The sequence below is a fragment of the Procambarus clarkii genome, chromosome 20 (assembly GCF_040958095.1).
Source record: "Procambarus clarkii isolate CNS0578487 chromosome 20, FALCON_Pclarkii_2.0, whole genome shotgun sequence".
In the NCBI taxonomy this organism is placed as follows: domain Eukaryota; kingdom Metazoa; phylum Arthropoda; class Malacostraca; order Decapoda; family Cambaridae; genus Procambarus; species Procambarus clarkii.
Genome location: NC_091169.1, coordinates 45730391 through 45753452, shown reverse-complemented (window position 1 = coordinate 45753452; position 23062 = coordinate 45730391). Strand labels below are relative to the sequence as shown.

The 23062-nt window shown below is 44.6% G+C and overlaps 1 protein-coding gene across 1 annotated transcript in view; it reads left to right on the top strand.

Moving 5' to 3' along the window:
- The window catches only part of LOC123755297 (zinc transporter 6), a gene marked incomplete at its 5' end in the record, with an annotated part of 70304 nt that overhangs the window by 27691 nt on the left and 19551 nt on the right, over window positions 1–23062 (top strand). The window contains 2 exon segments of the mRNA XM_069327907.1: window positions 6244–6346; window positions 21709–21978. Coding sequence (XP_069184008.1) covers window positions 6244–6346; window positions 21709–21978 — 373 coding nt within the window.

Sequence of the window (23062 nt, the reverse complement as noted above, 5' to 3'; positions counted from 1 at the left end):
GCGAGTAACTGTCAACCATATAAAATCTAGTCCAAGTGCAGTGAAAAGCTCTGTACCTCAGGGTACAGTCCTTGCACCACTGCTTTTCCTTATTCTCATATCAGATATAGACAAAAATACAAGTCACAGCTTCGTATCATCCTTTGCAGATGACACAAAAATCAGTATGAAAATTACCTCGGCTGAGGACATTGAAAAACTTCAAGCTGATATTAATAAAGTTTTCGACTGGGCATCAGAAAATAACATGATGTTTAACAGTGATAAATTCCAGGTACTCAGGTACGGTAAAAATGAGGACCTTAAACATAATACAGAGTACAAAACACAATCAAATGTACCCATAGTAGGAAAACAGCATGTAAAGGATTTGGGAATAATAATGTCTGACGACCTAACTTTTAAGGAGCATAACCAAGCAAATATTGCGACAGCCAGAAAAATGATAGGATGGATTACGAGAACTTTCAAATCCAGGGATCCCATCACAATGGTTGTACTCTTCAAGGCACTTGTGTTGTCCCGTCTTGAGTACTGCTCAGTACTCACTTCCCCCTTCAAAGCAGGAGAGATTGCTGAAATAGAGGGAATACAGAGAACATATACGGCACGCATAGACGCAATAAAGCACCTAAATTATTGGGATCGTCTCAAAGCCCTCCAAATGTACTCACTAGAAAGAAGACGAGAGAGATATCAAATAATATACACCTGGAAGATACTGGAGGGCCAAGTACCAAATCTACACAGTAAAATAACAACGTACTGGAGTGAACGACATGGAAGAAAATGTAGAATAGAACCAATGAAGAGCATAGGTGCCATAGGCACAATCAGAGAACACTGTATAAACATCAGAGGTCCGCGGTTGTTCAACGTCCTCCCAGCAAGCATAAGAAATATTGCCGGAACAACCGTGGACATTTTCAAGAGGAAACTAGATTTATTCCTCCAAGGAGTGCCGGACCAACCGGGCTGTGGTGGGTATGTGGGCCTGCGGGCCGCTCCAAGCAACAGCCTGGTGGACCAAACTCTCACAAGTCGAGCCTGGCCTCGGGCCGGGCTTGGGGAGTAGAAGAACTCCCAGAACCCCATCAACCAGGTATCAACCAGGTATCTCCGTCTGAGGTGCGGTCGGCCTTGGCGGTTTCCCTCCTGCGTGACCCGGAGTACGCCTCCATAATGGATCCTTCTTCCTTCAGGTTTAGATCTTCATGTCCTTACTGGGTTCGTTATGAGGTTCCGGGGTCGTCCTGGCTTGCAGACTGCCCCTTGTTTTCGCTGGATGCTTGGGACTCGTTCTGTCGAACCCGCACGTTTGAGTGGCACGAGGCGTTGACGGAGGTCCAGGTTTACCTGGGGGGCGATTTTGAGCACCTTAATGAGTGTCTTTTTGCTCCTGCCCTTCTGCGGGACGTTGGTGCGGTGCAGCTCCATGTGCAGGTTCCTTCCCTGTCGGCTGCTCTTGTGGCGGAGGATTTGCACGCTCGTGGCTTTTTGGCTTTGGTCCTGCGTTTCTTTTCCCTCCTGGAGCTATCTGTGGATTGGCTTGCGGAGGATGTTGAGGCGCTTGGGGCCGTTCCGGGGTCTGATGCCTTGGTCTCAGCTGCTCGGGTGTCGTCTGCCATGTTGAAGCTTTTTGTGCCTATCCTGCGGGAGGCGTTGCTGTGGTTTTTCGCTGCGAGCTTCGCGTGTCGTCAGGCGGTCCTGACTTCCTCTTTGGAATCCGCTTGGGCCCTGGTTCTTAGGTTGTCTTCTCCCTTTTGTCCTCTGCTTTTTGAGGCTTCTGCGGTAGAACGTTATATTCAGGCGGCGGCTTCCTCTTGCCGCCCTATGTCTGAGTTGTTGGTTCTCCGGGGGAACCGGGGGGGTTCCTTCCCGGCGGGGTCATACGAGGGCACGCGGTTCCGTTCGTCGGGGTGGGCCACAGGTGTCGGGTTCGGTGCCGGTGCCGCCTGCGGTCCCATCTGTGCTTGGTCGGCGCAGTGTTCGCTCTTCGCGCAGGTCGGGTTCTCATAAGGGGCAGTGGCCCTTTCGCGGTTCGCCCCATTGACAGGGTGATGAGGGGGGAAGCTGTCTCTGTTCGCTCATGCCTGGTCTCACGATTTGTGGGCTTTTCGGGTCGTTTGTCGCGGCCTGAGGTGGCGTTGGGTGGCTCCGCCTCCTGCTGGGGATTCGGGGCTGACGGGGCAGGTTTCCTCTCCTGCGCTCCGTCAGGTCATCTTGGAGTGGGTGCGCTTGGGCGTGGTCGAAACGACTCCGTCCCTCAGGTGGGTTTCTCGCCTGTTTCCAGTTCCGAAACGGGACTGTGCGGACCTGCGGTTCATTCTGGACTTGTCCCGTCTGAACCCTTGGGTTTCTTGCCCCTCGTTTCGGATGACCACTCTGTCCCAGGTCCGGCTTCTGTTGGAGCCAGGCTCTTGGATGGTGTCCCTGGACCTCAAGGACGCGTATTGGCACGTCCCTATTCATGTGGGGTTCCGGGATTGGCTCGGTTTTGTTGTGGGGCGTCAGTGCTACTGCTTTCGTTGTCTTCCCTTCGGGTTGAACCTGGCACCTCGCGTGTTCACACGCCTTACCTGGGTCGTGGTGGCCCGTCTGCGTCTCTTAGGTGTTCGGGTGTTGGCTTACCTCGACGACTGGCTGGCTTGGGCTCCCAGTCGGTCCACGTGTCTGCTTGCCAGGGATTTGGTGCTTTCCCAGCTTGCCGGGTTCGGGTTCCTGGTGAACTGGCGGAAGTCCCATCTGGTGCCCTCCCAGGTTCGGTCCTGGCTGGGTCTTGTGTGGGACTTTCGGACCGCTTCCTTGTCTCTTCCTCCGGAGTCTCTCCTTCGGCTGCGGTCTCGCCTGGGTCTGTTTCTGGGGGGCTCCCGGGTCACCTGGGTCACCCGGCGGTTGCTCGAGAGTTTGTGCGGCAGCCTGAACTTCGCGATGTTGGTCTACCCGCCGGGTCGGGTTTGGCTTCGTCGGCTGTTCTGGTTCCTTCGGGGACGTCCCTTCCGCCTCTCTCGCGATCGCTGAGTTCGACCCCCGGGGGCTTTGTGTCGGCTGCTGCGTCGCCGGCTTCTTCTTCGGGTTTTTCGGGGTTCAGTGCCTTGGCGCCTACCCGAGCCCTCGCTCGATGTGTACACAGACGCGTCGTCTCTAGGCTGGGGTTTTGTGACCAGTGCTCACCAGGCCGGCCAGGGACGGTGGGGTCCGTCCTTCCGTCGGGTCCACAGCACGGTGTGGGAGTTCGCGGCGGTATGGTTTGCGCTTCGGAGGATTCGGGTTGCCCGCGGATCGACGATCCGGCTCCATTCGGACTGCTCCCCAGTGGTTCATTGTCTGAACCGAGGGGGTTCGATGCGGTCCTTGGCTCTTTGGGGTTGGTCTCTTCGGGTGACTCGTCTGCTGAGTTCTCTGGGTTTGGCTCTCCTGGCGGTTCACGTCCAGGGGGTGTCCAACGTCCTGGCAGACGGCCTGTCCAGGTTCGTTCCCCTGTCCACGGAATGGACGGTCGATGCCGGCTCCTTCCGTTGGCTCTGCCGGACGTTCGGGCGCCCGGAGGTGGATCTCTTCGCGTCGGCGTGGTCGAGGCGTCTTCCGGTTTACGTGGCGCCCTTCCCCGACTGCGAGGCCGTCGGGATCGATGCCTTTCGGCAGGACTAGTCGAGGTGGGGGTTCCTGTACCTCTTTCCCCCGGTTCGGCTGCTGCTCCGGGTCTTGGCTCGCTTGGAGACTTACCAGGGTCGTGTGGTCCTCTTGGCCCCTTGGTGGCCGGCCCAGCCATGGTTTCAGGCGCTGCTTGCTCGGTGTCCGAACCCGAAAGTTTTTCCGCAGCTCCGCCTTTGTCAGGAGATCGGGCCAGTCCGGTACGAGACTGGTTCGCTCTTCTCCGCGAGTCTTCGCGTTTGGTGTTTTTGACTTGCGTTTATCACCATCTTTATGATGAGCAGGTGCTTTCCTTGTTGGTTTCTCACCTGCGAGTTTCCTCTCGGCGGCAGTATGAAGTTTCCTGGCGGTCCTTCCGGTTCTTTTTGACCCTTCGTCGTTGCTCCTCGCTTTCGGTTCGGGTGGTGGTGTCCTTTCTCTCTTGGTTGTTTCAGGACCGTCATCTGATGCCTAATACTGTCGCCTCGTATCGTGCTGCGCTGGCAGAGCCGCTTGCTTTTGGTATTGATGTTACTTCTGTGCCGTTTCGCAAGCTGTCTCGGGCGTTGTTTCACCTCCGTCCTGGTCCTTGGACAGAGTGCTCTTCTATCTTTCCACTCCTCGTTTTGTGGTGGCCCCTTCGGTTCAAGATTGCTTTGCTAAGGCTCTTTTTTCTGTTGGCATTAGCCTCTGGGGGTCGCGTAGCGGAGCTTCATGCTGTTCTCCGGCGCAGAGGTTTTTGCTCCTTTGGTCGTGGTCTTCGGTTTGTTCGTTTGCAGCCATCTCCCTCTTTTCTGGCGAAGAATGAGACTGCTGCTTTCCGGAGGGGTCCTTGGGTTGTTGATGCGTGGTTTGTCAGGCCGGGGGTTCACCATGTGTTGTGTCCGGTTGCGGCCCTCCGCCGTTATCTGCGCGCCACGGCTTCAGTGTCCGGGGACGCGCTTTGGGTTGATCCGGTTTCCCTTCTTCCCTGTTCACGGGTTTGGGTCTCTCAGGTCGTCCGCAGGGTTATTAAATCCAGCCAGCCTGTGGTCTATCCCTGTGCCCATAACGTTCGTAAGTTTGCTGCTCTTGCTGCCGTCTTCGGCAATATGTCTTGGGCTGACATTCGGGCATGGGGATTTTGGCGGTCGAACAGGGTCCTGGCTGCACGCTACCTTGTTAACGTTCCTGGGCCCAGTCGGGCCTGTGTTGCCTTAGGTCGGCAGTTGCGGCCGGTGGTCTCGGCTTCGTCTTGAGATGTGGAGCACCGACCGCCTCCGGGTAAGTGCCCTTGGTTTTTCTTGGTAGTCTTTGGTGAGGTAGCTCCGGGGAGCCGCAGGGGCTCCCCCCAGAAAACCAGCGTTGAATGTAATGAAACGCCATTTTCTGGGTGAGTCCTGGAGGCTCCCTGGCATCCCTCCCGCCCTCCGGTCGGCGGTTTTTCGCGGTTTTTGATGTCCAGCCTCAGAACTGGGTTGTGGATCGCTGGCTCGGGGGTCTGGGGCTCCCCCTTCCCCCTCCCGGGGAGGGGGGAGCTGCGCAGACATGCGGCGCGGCTCGTGTGACGTCATGCTGGTTTGCTTGTTTTTCTTTTGGGGGAGTTCTGTCCACTCATTTGTCAATTTTGTTGTTAACAAGAATAGGGGTTTGTTTTGGGGCACTTACCTTTCTGGGTGCCTGTCCCGGTCGATGGCAGATATAGAATGCTCCAAATCACATGTGCATTCTATGGGCCATTGCTCCCCTTGCCTCTCTGAGGGGGCCCAGGTTCTGGCTCGTGGTCCCCGGTAGGCGTAGAACTCCACCCACATCGACTGATGCAAAATAGTTAGGATATCCATATCAGCCATGGATGCCTCCGGGGAGCCTCCGGGATTCGCCCAGAAAATGGCGTTTCATTACATTCAACGCTGGTTATTTAAATTTAAAAAATATAGCTGAAGTAGTAGAGGACTTGACTTCGTCAGGTCAACAATTTCTTCTGAGTGTATATAACTTCTAAAATTTATTTGCTGCCATATTATAGACATAGACGAGATAAAACACCTAAATTATTGGGATCGTCTCAAAGCTCTCCAAATGTACTCTCTAGAAAGGAGACGAGAGAGATACCAAATAATATACACATGGAAAATACTGGAGGGTCAGGTCCCAAATCTACACAGTAAAATAACAACGTACTGGATTGAACGATATGGAAGAAAATGCAAGATTGAACCAGTGAAGAGCAGAGGTGCCATAGGCACAATCAGAGAGCACTGTATAAACATCAGGGGTCCGCGGTTGTTCAACGTCCTCCCAGCGAGCATAAGAAATATTGCCGGAACAACCGTGGACATCTTCAAGAGAAAACTGGACGGTTTTCTAAGAGAAGTTCCGGATCAGCCGGGCTGTGGTGGGTACGTGGCCCTGCGGGCCGCTCCAAGCAACAGCCTGGTGGACCAAACTCTCACAAGTCGAGCCTGGCCTCGGGCCGGGCTTGGGGAGTAGAAGAACTCCCAGAACCCCATCAACCAGGTATCAACCAACCAGGTATTATACAAAAAATATGATATTGTAAACTTAAAATACATATAAATATATATATTTTGATTATGCAATAACATATTTGTACTTTATTCCTTACAGCAACTATCAAGCAGCAGATAGTGTGGCAGCATTAATCATTGCCATCCTCACCATCACCACAATGTTTCCACTGTGTGTGTGCTCGGCCAGCATACTGCTCCAGGTACTGTACTAACGTACTGTAGTTTGTAAATGTATTCTTGGAAATATTAGGTACAGGTGATGGTACTACATGGGGGATGCATTGCTGGAAAATACTGGGTATACGTTCTGTGGAGGGCTCATCTGGAAATTCCCTGCTGCTAACTACCAGGGGCCTGATTCACGAAACAGTTATGCAAGTACTTACGAACATGTACGTCTTTCCTCAATCTTTGATGGCTTTGATTACATTTATTAAACAGTGTACAAGCATGAAAACTTCCCAGTCAACTGTTGTTGTTATTATAAACAGCCTCATGGTACTTCGGAGCTCATTAACTGATTAACAATTGTAAACAAAGCCGCCAAAGATTGAGAAAAAACGTATAGGTTCGTAAGTGCTTGCGTAACTGCTTTATGAATTGGACACTAGAGGTCAAAATTTGGACTCATTTACTTCCTTCCCTAACATTTACTTCCATTTACTTCCTTGCCTAACAATAAATCTTTCCAATCAAATTCATTAAAGATCTTGCCAGGTTCCCCATATTGTTCTCTCATGAAATCAAGGTTTTCAATTGTTTAATTTTTTTCCCATTTTCTTCTAGATTATAACATATTGCATATTTGATTTCCAAAAGGACATGGTTGCTCTTGTCCAATGGAGTAAGATACTGAATGTCAAATAATGTCAAATATCTCCTTCTTTTGTAGTAAAGACCAAATTTAGCATAGAGCATACTCTTATCACAACATAATTACTTAGGACGAGAGCTACACTCAAGGTGCCCCATCTTCCCAGTACTTTGTCATGTGATGTTTTGAAACTACTGATTGTTTTGGCATCCGTTGCCTTCTCACTTGATTTATTTCAATTTTGTGTTTTTCAATTTTTTAATTTTTTGTCTGTTGGGTGTTACTATGGAAGTGTACTTCATATTCCTCTGTATTTACTTGCCACCTTCCCCTTTCCCCCGAGGATGGGGTGCCACTTGCTCCATGTGATATTAGCCAAGGCACATCAGCTTTTTGATGTCAGTGTTGACAAGTTGCTCCGGGGAAATTTATTTGGGTTCATGTAAATCACTTGTACTGTATCTACATTTTCCAGTTTCTTCCTAGCATCAATATGACTGGACAGGGACAGTTTGAAAAGTTTCCTGCCTTACTTGGTGGGGAGTGTTAACCTGCTCTGTCTGTGGAAGATTGTATCTGGAAGTGGGATGGATCTTATTTTAGGAAGTGACTGAGTTGGATAGCTTAGAAAAGTTATATAAATTTTTATTGATAATACTGTATTTGGTTAACTGACCGTAACTCGCACTCAAATTTTCTACATCAACTTAGCAGTTAGTAAACTTCACAAAGTAAGAGAACTTTTATTTTTGGCTATATTTCTCTTAATTATGTGTATACTAGAAACATTAACATTATACAGATGCTAAAGGATGCAAGAAGGGGATGGGAGAATACATTATCATGTGATAGTGCCATTTTGAGCCAGAAATGGTGGTGATGGAGGCAATGTGGATCCCTTTCACCCTTCCACACCCAAAGTCACTAATAGTGAGGTTTGTATATTCTGCACATTTATGTGTAGTATTTTTATCTAAGAACTCGCATACAAGTTTTGAATGTGTGTTGCTGCTACTAGACACAGGTAAAGGTTGAGGGAATCAATTAACAGAAATTAGTCGGTAAGAACAGACATGTTGTCCTCTTGTTTTCATATATGTAGTGTACTGTGCCGTAAGTGTTTTATTTAGCCTGTAAGAGTTGAGATTACTGTACATGAATACAGAAGTGTAAAACAACTATAGAGATGTATTATAGCCATCCCAGCACCAGTTCCTTCAGTCATCATTCAAATGATCATGTCTACATGACATCATGACATCATAGAAATTTTGGGGTCAGTTTTTTTTCCATATGTGTACAAAAGGTTATGATAAAAGTTCTTTGCATCCCATATTATATATTTGCTTTATATACTGTACCATATAATGTACATAGTTCTTGACAGTTGATATTTGCATACCCTCCGTTATCTTCGGCATCCAACTATCTCTGTTTTAATTGATAAATTTAATGTTTAAAAACAGCTTTTAATATAAGATATCTCTGTAAATTCTTTTTCATTTCTGCAAGTTTTGGAGGAATTTCTTCATATTAATAAGCATAGACATGGGCAATGATTCGTTATATTTACTAATATTGTATACTGGTACAGAGCACCACTTGGTTCCTGAACTTTAGTTATCCGAAACTTCCAGTTTCCCGATTGGGGTTGGGGAGTCACGCTACACAAACTAAGTTCGGGTAGGAAGTAGTCCGCCAAGCTTCACGCCGGCTGATGTTGGGGTTACCCTACACGAACCAAGTTCGGGTGAGGAAGTGGTTTGCCAAGTGTCGCACCGCCGCGTGGTGGTGGGTGGGTGAGAGATGGTTTAGTTTGCCCACTGACCGTGTCGGGCACCACTACTCTGGTGCCTGCTACCCTGTGACGTCACAGATTCACGGCCTATTGTTCCCATTGATTGAATTTGTCACAAGACTGGAGTGTTCATTCCGTGACTTTGTTTTACATATCAGCACAATCAAGGAACATCCGTGCACCATGTCGACTCCAAATGCACGCATTGTGTCAGTGAAAGCATCTACAAGCGGGTTACATAAAAGAAAGAGGTCAGTGATGACATTTGAGAAGAAAGTTGAAATAATTAAGGTGGAGAGCGGTGTCCCGAGAAGTATCGTGTGCGCTGAATATGGCATTAGTAAAAGTACTGTTTTTGATCTTCTTAAGGCTAAACCTATAATTTTTTACTATTTCTCTAGAAGTGAAAGTGATAAGGCCATATGAAATAGAAAGGTAGTAAGTAAAGCAAAGGTGGAGAGTGTTGATAATGCAGTGTGGGAGTGGTACAAACAGAGATGTGAGGTGATGAAGAAGCCAGTGGCAGGCTGGCTGCTCGTGGAAAAGGCGTGTGAATTTCACCAAGCAATGAAAATTACTCAAAAGTTACAGCGAGTATGAAACTAAGGACATGAGAAGTCAGTACAATTTGTATATGAAGTTTTTAAAAACAAGAGCCAAGGGAATGAAACAAATGTCAATTAAAGAGTCTTTTGCAATGGCTTCCAAGAAAGCTCGCATTGCATCACCTGCACCTGACTCATCGCATGCTGACCCAGTCAACCCCAACAACTTCAACATCCACCACCACCTCTTCCATGTAAATAACTATGCTTCATCAACATCGATCATCAACATAAGCGGATCAGGATTTCAATTATTGGTGAGTACAAACAAAATACGGTCACATTTACGCTATGAACCTGTCGATTTTTCCCCTAGAGTTTTTTCATACATTTTTCTATTTTTTTTTCTCCATTTCTCGTATACGAACTTACATGTTAACCAACGGGTCTCGTCCCCAAGGGGTTCGGAAACCAAGTGGTGCTCTGTACAGTGCATCCTCGCTCTATCAAACCCCACTCTAACAAATTCACGGATGATCCGAACAAATTGTATTCGGAAAAAATTATTCGGTGGAACATTCAAATGATTGATTGGTCGAGGTGTGTTCGTTCAAGCGGTCACTGAAGCCGCGATTCATCTAATTAAACTGTAAACAATTGTAGTGTTTTATTTTAGACTTACCCATTGTATCCAAGGAGGAAGGGGGATACAAGACACTCCGTACATTGACAACATCGCACACTAATATTTTTACCACTTCGGACACCAGCTTTCGACGTTTCGCATATGTGTACGTGTTCCATATAAAAACGACAATATAATGCTATTAGCAATTAAAATCTTATACTTAACAGGCATATAGTTATTAAATGAAATTTAGTGATGTAATAGACATAATCCGGAGTTGGTAAGGACGCCGCCCGCCAGCGTAAACACAACACACCCGAATGCCCACAAACACGATACAACGCACAAAACACAACACTTCTGTCAGTTTTTGGATAAACTCCTTTTATGTTTATTATGTGAGAGTTATACTTGTATAAAATGATAACTATTATAGGTAAGCGCCTAATATTTAATATTAATCAATAAAAGCGAAGTCAGAAGCCACACGCCTGTCTGTACATGTCTTTTGTGTAAAAGTATTTTGGGCGCTCATGTACTTGTGCGCTAGCTGGCATTCACAACTGTTCTCGCCTACAAGCATTAGAATTTAACAAACGAATTTATTTATTCATTTATATACAAGAAGAGAAGGCTACCCTTGAGCCTATAATATTCATCTGATCACTGGTCTCCCATTTGGTCCTCATTGCTTTATCTTACTATTATTGAATGTCAATAACCGTATTATGCAATTTCAATTTCTTCTATTTCTTTCTTTATTATGCACCCCATACCCATCCCGTGGGCGGTGGTGTAAAGGATTACAGAGGCACATAATCGGTTCAGGAACTGAACCCTCTAGTTCGTTTAGCTAAGCAAATAACAATGTTTTATTATTATTTATATATTATTATTATTATTATTATTATTATTATTGTTTGACGCTAGTTACAAAATTATTAATGTTGTATACACATGTACTACACAAGAGGCTCACAACAGTCACTATAAAAGGCACTTTACATCTATAGTGAGTCACACAGTTACTAGTCTTGCTCCTCACCCACCCAACTGGGCGGCAGCTTTACAGTCATGTGCTCCATACCCACCCAACTGGGCGGCAGCTTTACAGTCATGTGCATGCATTACCTACAGTAAGCAAATTTTGGATACTTCGCTAAGATTTCGGGCAGCACATCATTATGAATGAAGTACTTACACATTTCATTATGCAACTTTAATAAAGTTGTCCTTCAGCATTTTGTGGTGTTCAGCTACCCTTATCTTTTGTATGTTCCTCACATTACCAGTATACACAAACATTGACATGTAGGGATATAGACTCTCAGGTAAGTTAGTAATTTAAATGCTCAGTAGCAGTCCTAGGCGTTCAATCCCCGACCGCCGTCCAAGTGGTTTGGCACCATTCCTCCCCATCCAATCCCAAATCCTTATCCTGATCCCTTCTCAGTGTTAAATAGTTGTAATGAACAGGCACTATATATTATATATACATTATATATATATATATATATATATATATATATATATATATATATATATATATATATATATATATATATATATATAATTATGCCAGTATAATCTAATAATATATACTGGTCTAATAAAATAATTAGACCAGTTAATACTCTCACTCGTTGTGTTAGCATATGTTAGCTTGATAAAACTAACTGTTCATTGTTGAGAAATGTGTTAACAAACAATATATCTGACTTTATCAAGACTGTAGCTTGCTTAGCAAAAGGAACTTTATTAAATTTGGGTTCAGTTTAATTACCTCTCAATGGATGAGTAATTGGGGCATAATAAAGGAACTAAGCTCATAAAATGAAAGATGGGAAAGCAACATTAGAGAGATAAACTCGAGAGACGTTTTCATGTTAACCCGAAAATTATTTGAGGAGCAAGACGGACTGCGGGTCAGGCAATTGGTCTTCATGCTATCGTTATGGGGGATCAGCCATTACACGTGTTAATGACTCTTGTATAGTTGTGTAGTTAAGGACAACAGGGTAAAGGGGTAATGGGCATTGTGGTTGATTGTTCTACCTGGGAATCCTCCACTGTTTTATATCTTATGTATGTATGTATGTACTCACCTAGTTGTGTTTGCAGGGGTTGAGCTCTGGCTCTTTGGTCCCGCCTCTCAACCGTCAATCAACTGATGTACAGATTCCTTAGCCTACTGGGCTCTGTCATATCTACATTTGAAACTGTGTATGGAGTCAGCCTCCACCACATTACTGCCTAATGCATTCCATTTATTAACTACTCTGACACTGAAAAGTTCTTTCTATAATCTCTCTGTGGCTCATTTGGGTACTCAGCTTCCACCTGTGTCCCCTTGTGCGTGTACCACATGTGTTAAATAAATGTATGTATGTATGTAGGTAAGGAGAGAGAGAGAGAGAGAGAGAGAGAGAGAGAGAGAGAGAGAGAGAGAGAGAGAGAGAGAGAAAGAGATGGAGACCGAGATAGAGAAATAGATATAGACAGAGTCAGGGAGAGAATGTTAGACACAGAGACGGATAGATAAGGATATGCAAAGTCAGTGAGAGAATGACAGAGATAGAGCGAGGAAAGAGACAGAGAGATAGGCTGACACAAAGAATGGCAGAAACGAGGAGAGGCAGAGACAGAGGGGGACAGGGACAGGCGGACAGGGACAGGAGCAGAGGGACAGGGACAGACGGACAGGGCCAGAGGAGGGACGGGGGAACAGAGGGGGGGGGCAGTGGGACAGGGACAGAGAGGGGGACAGGGACAGAGACAGAGGGACAGAAACACAGAGACAGAGGGACAGGGTCAGAGAGGGGGACCGGGGGACAGAGGGAGGAGAGGGGGGCAGGAGACCAAGAGAGAGGGGACAGAGGAGAGACAGGGGATAGAAAGAGTGGGCAGGGGGAACAGGGACAGACAGAGAAGGACAGGGACAGAGGGACAGGAACAGGGGGGCAGAAAGGGCGGACAGGGGGACAGGGGGCAGAGATAGGGACAGGGGAACAGAGACAGGGACAAGGGGACTGGAGGAAAGGGAGGGGGACAGATGAAGGACAGCGGACAGAAAGAGTGGGCAGGGGGACAGAGAGGTACAGGGGACAGAGAGAAGGACAGGGGGACAGAGTGACAGGGGGGGACAGAGTGACAGGGGGGACAGAGAGAGGAACAGGAGGACAGAGAGGAACAGGGGGACAGAGAGAGACAGGGGGACAGAGAGAGGGACAATGGGATAGAGAGGGACAATGGGATAGAGAGGGACAGGGGGACAGAGAGATGGAAAGGGGGGACAGAGAGGGGGACAGGGGGAAAGGGATCGGGGACAGAGGACAGAAAATGTGGGCAAGGGGACAAAATGAGGGACAGGGGGACAAAGATGGACAGGGGGACAAAGATGGACAGGGCGACAAAGATGGACAGGGGGACAGGAGGAAAGGGGGGAGATGTATGAGGGGGGATTGTTTGCGAGAGATGGAGAAGGGGTATTTAGAACGGTAAGTTAGAGAGGGGGCAACTAAGGCGCATCATTGAAAAGCAAATGAGCATCATTGCAATAGCAGGAGCCACGCACATCTTCAGCCTGCGTTGTTGAGACATTGTCAATTAAGCGGTGTCCAATAACAGTATCTTCGGTATTTAAGCGATACCTTAAAAAATACTGGAAATATTGAAAGCTATTAATCCAGATATTAATCCCCTTGTGCAACGTACACAAGAGGCAACAGCTTCTAGCTCTGCAAGCGGCAATATAAAATAGAGAATAGGCGATTGTTTTCACTCATAGTGTAATAAACCCACGGACCCACCCACCCGCTGAAGCCGTAAATACCAAGACATTACTTCCGTTTAAAATTTAGCCGGAATAATCCTCAGGTATGTGGAGGATGTGGGAGGCCTTTGATCAACCGCCGACTTCCTGCCCCGTCGACGGGGCCATCAGCCCTCAGTCTGCCCTCAGCCAAATTCATGTGAAACATGTATGTGTGTGTATTAAATATTTTAATTTATTATTTCTAAGATTTAGCTGTTAGCTCTTGGACCCCGCCTTTCTAAGCGTCTGTTGTCTAATGTACCGACTCTCGCCCTCTTTTCCTCCATCATATCTAAACAACATGTATTTTTATCTAACACACACACACATCCCCAAGATGCAGCCTTTAGCAGCTTCCTGACTTTCAGGTTCCTATTTACTGCAAGGTGAATAGAGGCATTAGTGTGTGTATGTTTGTGTCTGTGTGTGTGTGTGTGTACGTGTGTGTGTGTACGTGTGTGTGTATGTGTTTGTGTGTGTGTATACTCACCTAGTTGTGGTTGCGGGGGTTGAGCTCTGGCTCTTTGATCCCGCCTCTCAACTGGCAATCAACTGATGTACAGATTCCCGAGCCTACTGGGCTCTATCATATCTGCATTTGAAACTGTGTATGGAGTCAGCCTCCACCACATCACCTTACCTTGAGGTGGTTACCTTGAGGTGCTTCCGGGGCTTAGCGTCCCCGCGGCCCGGTCGTCGACCAGGCCTCCTGGTTGCCGGACTGATCAACCAGGCTGTTGGACGCGGCTGCTCGCAGCCTGACGTACGATCCTAATGCATTCCATCTATTAACTACTCTGACACTGAAAAAGTTCTTTCTAACATCCCAGTGGCTCATTTGGGTACTAAGTTTCCACCTGTGTCCCCTTGTTCGCCTACCACCCGTGTTAAACAGTTTATCTTTATGTACCCTATCAATTGCTCTGAGAATTTTGTAGGTAGTGATCATGTCTCCCCTTACTCTTCTGTCTTCCAGTGTCATGAGGTGCATTTCTCGCAGCCTGTCCTCGTAACTCATGCCTCTTAGTCCTGGGACTAGCCTATTGGCATACCACTAAACTTTTTCAAGCTTCGTCTTGTGCTTGACAAGGTGTGTGTGTACGTGTGTAACACACACGTACTTATGTGGTACGTGTGTACTACATAATTGTAAGGCGTTTGCTGAATTAGAAAAGTCGGCTAGCAGTTCACCCTTAACGACACAATTAACTCGTTACATAAAAAAATACGTGGCTGTGCAACAGTGTGTGGGAATTGGGGAACTGGTGTGCATTTAGACGACTGGTGAGGACCAACAATGACGTAGAAGGATGGCACCAGCGTCTGAATCAAAGGGCAGTGAGGAACAACTTGGCTTTATATATTTTAATCCCCTTACTGTACCGTGAGGCGTCCCTGGTAACCTTGCAATACCAACTGGTTTCTGGTCAAAAGCTAAAGTCTAGTCGCCGTGTAGCGAGTAGATTATCCCAATAATATACTCGCTCCAAATATAGTGTTAATATTCCTGTCAACCTTTGGAGATGAATGAGGTGAGGCATTGCTCGGGCAACACCTCACCGTGTTGCCCGGGCAACGCCTCACCTCATTCATCTCCAAAGGTTGACAGGAATATTAACACTATATTTGGAGCGAGTATATTATTGGGATAATCTACTCGCTACAGCCACAAGGGCAATAAAGAGAAACATGAACATTTGTGGAAGCTTTGGGACCGTTACGAGGAAAAACAGATAAGCACCTCACAGTTCCTTAAGGAATGTTCGCGTTTTATCCCAGGAAGTGCCTGAACTAGAATTAGAAAACAGCAGTCTGTTTACTGGTTGTTATTTAACTTAAGTTAGTTGTAAATGATAATGTAAAAATAGCCACTGAGAACTGATGAGTTGGCCAAGACTTTTGCTCGTAAAGAGGGAATTGATTGCCAACTTGGACTGCCTTTGAGCAGCCTGAGGGCAGCAATATCCCAGGAACATCAACTAAATTTCGGAGACTTGAGGCAAAGTTAAATTCACACCAGTTACTCCATCTATCATCATTCTATTATGCAAAAAGAACCGCACGTCTATAGGTCATCCAATAATGTTAGCAGACTTCTAGACCACTGCTAGCCTTATGCTCGGCTACAAGTACCTGTGGGAGTTTGTAACATCTGCTGATGTAGATTTGACTAAATGTAAACTCTGTCAGCAGAACTATTCGCATACTTTGCGTCATTATATAATGGAATGTGAAAAAATCGCGGAATTTAGAGATAACACCATCAATAGTGTCCAATAAATGTGTAAGTACTTCATTCATAATGATGTGCTGCTCGAAATCTTAGCGAAGTATCCAAAATTTGCTTACTGTAGGTAATGCATGCACATGACTGTAAAGCTGCCGCCCAGTTGGGTGGGTGTGGAGCAAGACTAGTAATTGTGTGACTCACCATAGATGTAAAGTGCCTTGTATAGTGACTGTTGTGAGCCTCTTGTTGATCACTTGTGACACAAAGATTATTGATGTGTGTATTTGTGTAGGTGATTAGATATGTATGTGTATGTATATATGTATACGTATATATATATGTACATGTATGTATGTATGAGAGTGTGTACATGTATATATAATATTAAAAATTTTGTAACTAGCGTCACAAATTGTTATTTGCTTAGCTAAACGAACTAGAGGGTTCAGTTCCTGAACCGATTATGTGCCTCTGTAATCCTTTACACCACCGCCCACGGGATGGGTATGGGGTGCATAATAAAAAAAGAAATTGAATTGAATTTTTTTTATTTTTTTGCAGGGATATTCCTGCGCGGGCCCTAAGCCTCTGGCTGGCCCACTAAGTGTTGCTTGTTTCTGTTTTACATGGGTGGAGTATGAGTATTTATGACTCGTATGATCGCTTCAGTAAGATTTTGCCATATGTGTTTAACAACTTCTTCTGCTCTGTTGAATCTAAGTTGAAATCTTAATGGGTTTGTGACTGTGCACTGTGTTAGATAATGTTCCAGTGGTCTGGCGGGCATTTCTCCACAGTGTTGACATTTCCTCTCATCTTCCGGAACCTGTAAGCCTATTTCCCATGCACATGGGTATCCAAGCCTGATGCGATGTAAGTGTACTTCTGTTGTTCTACTGCTCCCTTTCATCAAACTAAGTGGTTCATAGTTGGTTGAATTCTTGTACCATGAATTGAATTGGTCTGATTAAGACTTTATGACCATGTAATCTATGTTTTGCTCCACTACTTACTGGTTGAGTATGGGGTGCATAACAAATAATAGCCTCCTTCGGGGGCGCCTTGTTTCTAAACGTGTTAGTCTTAAATCCTTTAATCTCAAATCTTGCTACAATGTACCTCTTAATATATGTTATGTACTCTCGCAACCCAATGTACCTTCTTGTATATAAATAAATAGATTTCAACTGTAAGGGGGTATGGTTTGCACCTTGTTATTCTAATAATGGATAAATAATTCTAATAATGGAAGCGCTAATTATATGAACAAGTGCCATATATTTATTCAGACGAGAACAACAGCGAACACAAACCAGCGCATATACGAACGGAATGGTTTGTATGTACAAACTTCTCAGTGAACGAAGTTGTTTCTAGCCCGGTATCCGAAATTGCAGTATACGACTTGACCAGTCCCCAGGAAGGGTTGTGGGATGACAAAATGGTGTCAGGGGAGGCAGGTGCTGTCAATTGTAGGGGCTGGTGTCAGTGGTGGGGGATGGTGTCAGAAGTCTGGTGGTGTCAGTGGTGGGGGGATGGTGTCAGAGAAGTCTGGTGGTGGAGGATGGTGTCAGAGAAGTCTGGTAGTGGGAGGTGGTGTTGATGTCTGGTGGTATCAGTGGTCGGGGATGGTGTCAGAAGTCTGAAGGAGTCGGTGGTGGGGATGGTGTCAGAGAAATCTGGTGGTTTCAGTGGTGGGATGGTGTTAGAAGACTGGTGATGTCAGTGATGGGGGATAGTGTCAGAAGGCTGGTGGTGTCAGTGGTGGGGATAGTGTCAGAGATGTCTGATGGTGGGGGATGGTGTCAGAAAAGTCTGGTGGTGGGGAATGGTGTCAGAAAAGTCTGGTAGTGGGGGATGGTGTCAGATCGGTGGTGTCAGTTGTGGGGGATGGTGTCAGAAGTCTGGTGGTGTCAGTGGTGGGGGATGATGTTAGACGTCTGGAGGTATCAGTGGTGGGGGATGGTGTTGGAAGTCTGATGATGTCAGTGGTGGGGATGGTGTCAGAGAAGTCTGGTGGGGGGATGGTGTCAGAGAAGTCTGGTGGGGGGGATGGTGTCAGATGACTGGTGGTGTCAGCGGTGGGGGATGGTGTCAGATGACTGGTGGTGTCAGCGGTGGGGGATGGTGTCAGATGACTGGTGGGGTCAGCGGTGGGGGATGGTGTCAGATGACTGGTGGTGGTGGATGGTGTCAAAAGATCAGTGGTGTCAGTTGTGGGGGATGATGTCAGAAGTCTGGTGGTGTCAGATGACTGGTGGTGGGGGATGGTGTCAGAAGTCTGGTGGTGGGGATGGTGTCAGAAGACTAGTGGTGTCAGTGATGGGGGATGGTGTCAGTGGTGGGGGATGGTGTCAGCGAAGTCTGGTGATGTCAGTGGTGGGGGGGGGGGGTGGTGTCAGAAGACTGGTGGTGCCAGTTGTGGGGGGATGGTGTCAGAAGTCTGGTGGTGTCAGTGGTGGGGGATGGTGTCAGTTGTGGGGAAATTGAAATAAGTTTATTGATGTAAAATACACACAAAGGGATGAGGTAGCTCAAGCTATTCTCACCCCGTTCAGTACATCGTGTTAATACATACATACACACACATCACAAACAATAAACATATTACCAAACATTCTGAGAGATAAACATACACATTTCCTCCTTCACAAGTAGTATGGTATCAGACGTACACACAAATACTTTTATGACCTAGGTATACTGTATAGACAATTTGCAAGAGACATGCAGATAATTCAACAAAAAATTACAGTCTTGGTGCAAAATTCTTATTTTCTGACCAGGGGGAGAAAGATACTGGCAGTATGGGGCGTTAAAGTTTATTGAAGATTAAATTCTGCAGAACATGTAAATATATAAAGTTCACATAAAGTAAGTAATTATATAAAGTTTATATTAAACACGGTTTATATTATAGACTTAACAAAGTTGATATTATATAAAACTTAATATTGAACATGTAAATATATAAAGTTTCAAATATAAATTAAGTAAATATATAACGTTTATATTAAAATATATAAAGTAAATGTATAAAGTAAATATATAAAGTAAGAATTAACAGTAACAATTCCAAGGACTAGATTTAACTTAAAAGGTACACCCGTAGTAAGTATGAGACCTTAGCCTATAGTGACATGGAAACTAATTCTGCAGAAACCTAAAGGTTAACTGGTACTAGAATTAAGGCCGAGTGCAAATGTGTAGTAATTATATAACACTAGGATATAACAGGCAGGACACAAAGAATAACTAATAAGTGAGAGACCACATAACACGTAATGTACCCGGCCAAGAGGCCGTAAAAGACTTCCTATATCTCTCAAGAATATCATCAACCTTTCCTTTGTGACACATCCAGGTTATTTGCTCAGGAACAGTCCTTATCTCAGTGTTTCTATATACATTAATCAACGGACAATCAAGAACATAATGGGCAAGGGTGTGAGACCTTAACATACCACATAGTTTACACTTCGTGTCATTATCATGAACATCTATCCCATATTCCCAGTAATATTTGTACCCAAGCCTGAGCCGCATGTACACAGTCACTCCAAGCATTTCTCCTTTTACCATAAGTGAAATGGGCTTAGCTTTAGCTTTGATGTCCAAAGAGCTTGGAAAGGATGTGGGAGGAAGAAGGATGGGGCGGTGTTTTGACTCATACATGTAGTGTTGCATGGTTTGACTTCTCTCATACATTATATCTCTCCTCTCCACTCCTGCCTGTGCCTGAATATTTCTGATTTTGCTTCGTATTTGTCTCATTGAGTTGTGAGGAGGGTGTCAGAAGGCTAGTAGTGTCAGTGGTGGGGGATGGTGTCAAAGATGGCTGGTGGTGGGGGATGGTGTCAGAAGACTGGTGGTGTCAGTGGTCCGGCCCCCTAATAATAAAAACTAATGTGCATTATACGTAATTATTTATATATATATATATATATATATATATATATATATATATATATATATATATATATATATATAATATAATATAATATAATATAATATAATATACACACACTCAAAGAAGGTACATTGGATTTATGAGAGTACATAGCATTGATGTATTTACATTCTTGTGTTTACATTTTTGCCTGAAATGCTATGCGTGCTAGTGGCTTTACAAGAATGTAAAATCATTATTATTATTAAGTACTTTCTTAACCCCAATGTACCTTCTTGTATATAAATAAATAAATAAATTCTTGTAAATCTACTAACACGCATGGCGTAATATAAACCATGTGCTTTAATACACTATTGTACTGTATAAATTGCATAAAAACTTCCAAACAAACTCAATATACTAATTATAACAAAAAACAATAATATTTTCAATAAAACCATTTGTAAGAGTGAATATTGAGGTTAAATGTTGAGTGTGTGTGACTGTGTACAAGACGGTCAGTGGTGTTGTGAAGGCGTGGCCGGCACCACGTGCTCCTCCTCCGCCACTTGGTGTAAATAAACAACACGTGGGGCTCGCCCGCCAAGCATATCCCTGATCAATTTGACCAATTTTGACTGTTTGCACTCAGTCAATCTGTCAAGATGGCACAGAGCAGCATTCATGGTAGTGAAGGTGTAAAACGAAACAGAAAATATTTGTCAATTGATCAGAAAATTGACTTGATAGAGAAAGCAGAGCGTGGATACTCTGTCACTAGACTGGCCCAAGAATTCAACATTGGTAAAGCTACAGTTTGTGATATAACAAAGCAGAAGGATAATATTAGGAAATTCGTTGCTGATGATCCAGGTTATGTTGAATTATCTGATGATGAGATTATCCAGACTGTTACTGGTAACGCTGACGAGGAAGTGAAAAAGAAAGATGATACCGTGTTACCTATTTCATATGCCACTGCATTACAACACGTTGATAATCTGCTCGATATGATTGCTGTAACTGATGATGAAGAGTTGGCAGATTATTATATACACCTAAAGGGCCTGAAAAATATTCTAAAGCAGAAGCTCATTAAGAATAAACAAACCAAGATTCAAAAGTCTTTGGTACGGTTTGACAGTAGGCCTACAGGCCCAGCAGCCAGCACTAGCCAGAACCTACCTGGGAGTGCTAATTGAGTTGCATAGCACAGTTCTAATGACAAAATGTACAAAGTGTTGCTTAAGTGATATAAGTGTACTGCAGTAGTGTGATTTTAGTGGTATGTACTTTATGTACACACTATAGTGGATAATGTACATTTGTTAGAAAAGTTACTGTTCTTTAAAGAATTTATACTATTCATGTCGTGTGGCACTGTCAGGGTATTGAGGCTAACAAAGTCTGCACTACACAACTCGACTGGTAATGTAAGTACAGTACTGTAAAGCGCAATAACAATTTATTTCATTACAATACAAATTCTTTAAGTTTTTCATGAGGCAAATGTGTGCTGGCATATGTATTAATGTGGTATTAATATAATTTTGGGGGAGAAGGGGGGGTTGTTAGGGGCAGGACGGATGTAACGAATTCCTCAATAGAATGAATTGGCTTCGTCCCATATAGTTCATTCAAGCGAGGACACACTGTATATATAATACAGGAAATGCTTTTAATTTGGATGCACATTACTGGAGTATTGGTTACATTTAAACCAAATTATTATTTTAAAATCTTTGAATAATTGATTCAGTACTTTGGGTGATGCATGAAAGATATGGAAAATGGATAGTTATGTGATTGATTACCTTATGATACATTTCTTATCTTTACAGACCACCCCAGTTAGCATTTTTGCTCAGCTGGATAAATGCTTACGTGAAGCACTTACCTTGGATGGAGTTTTAGAATTTCGTCATGAAACTTTTTGGACACTGGGTGTGGAAAGTCCACGCTGTAGAGTATCACAGCTATGTAAAGATCCCAGTGGGTTCATACTAACTGGCAGCCTTCATGTAAGAATTCGTCGTGATGCTAATGAGCAAATGGTGTTAGCTCATGTAAGAGAAAGAATATCCCCTTTGGTTCCATTGTTGACAGTGCAGGTTAGTGTATCTTGTTCTTTGCTTACTTTATTTTTTGTGGACATGGAAAATATAAGTAAATTTTGCACTGTTCCTCAGAAGTAGAGAGTATAGTAAATTTTAATGTAACCTTATTAACTCTTCCTCATATCACCAAAGATAGTTAACATCCCTCTAGAAAAGAGAAGTTACATTGTCAGGTTTGCCTCCTGCCTCATCTTTTATCAATTCCATTTTTTTTTGTCTTGTTCTCAGGCCTCCCCTCGTAATTTCCTTTGAACCAATCTTGTTTTGTAGTTTTGCATGTTTAATATGAAAATTGTGTTTTCATCATATATATCTTGCAAAACTTCGCATACAACACATTTACTTTGTTGCCTAACAAATCTTTCCTATCAAATTCATTAACAAAAATTCTAAATACCCCATAGTCTCCTCTCTTGAAGTAATTTTTTTTCATCTGTTTCATTTTCACCCTTTTCCTCGGGATTATGACGCATTGCGTATTGGATTTCCAATAGCACATGTTTGCACTTGCCCAGTGGAGGAAGGTACTGAATGTCAAATATCTCTTCTCTCCTGGTAAATTTGAAATCAAGAATAGCTGGTGCATACCCTACTCTTATTCTCATAGCCAATTTAACTTATTGATATTATACAGTACATGAAAATCTCCGGGATGATGTTTACGAATCCAATTCTCTTCACATTTTTTTCTGACCGAGTCCTGTAGCACTTGGGCAGGCAAGGACCAAATGAAGTTGACTTGTTTCATCTGGTTAAATTGTTTTCTTGTGCATTGGGTTCATGCTACTACAGTATGATAACACTTTACATATGTCTAAAATAAAAGCCATTTCTGTGGGAAGCCCCTTCGGCTCCCTGGAGCTATCTGGCTAATAAGTGATATATTAAACTAGGGCATTAGTCAATGGAGTTCAGCCTACCGCGGACCACGAGCCAGAGCCTGGCCCCCCCTCAGAGAGGCACAGGGAGCAATGGCCCTTGGAAACCCCCCAGTAGTTGGGGGAATTCCTTATTTGTCATCGACTGGGGTTAGGCACCCAGAAAGGTAGGCATAACAAAACACACCCCACTTGGTAAG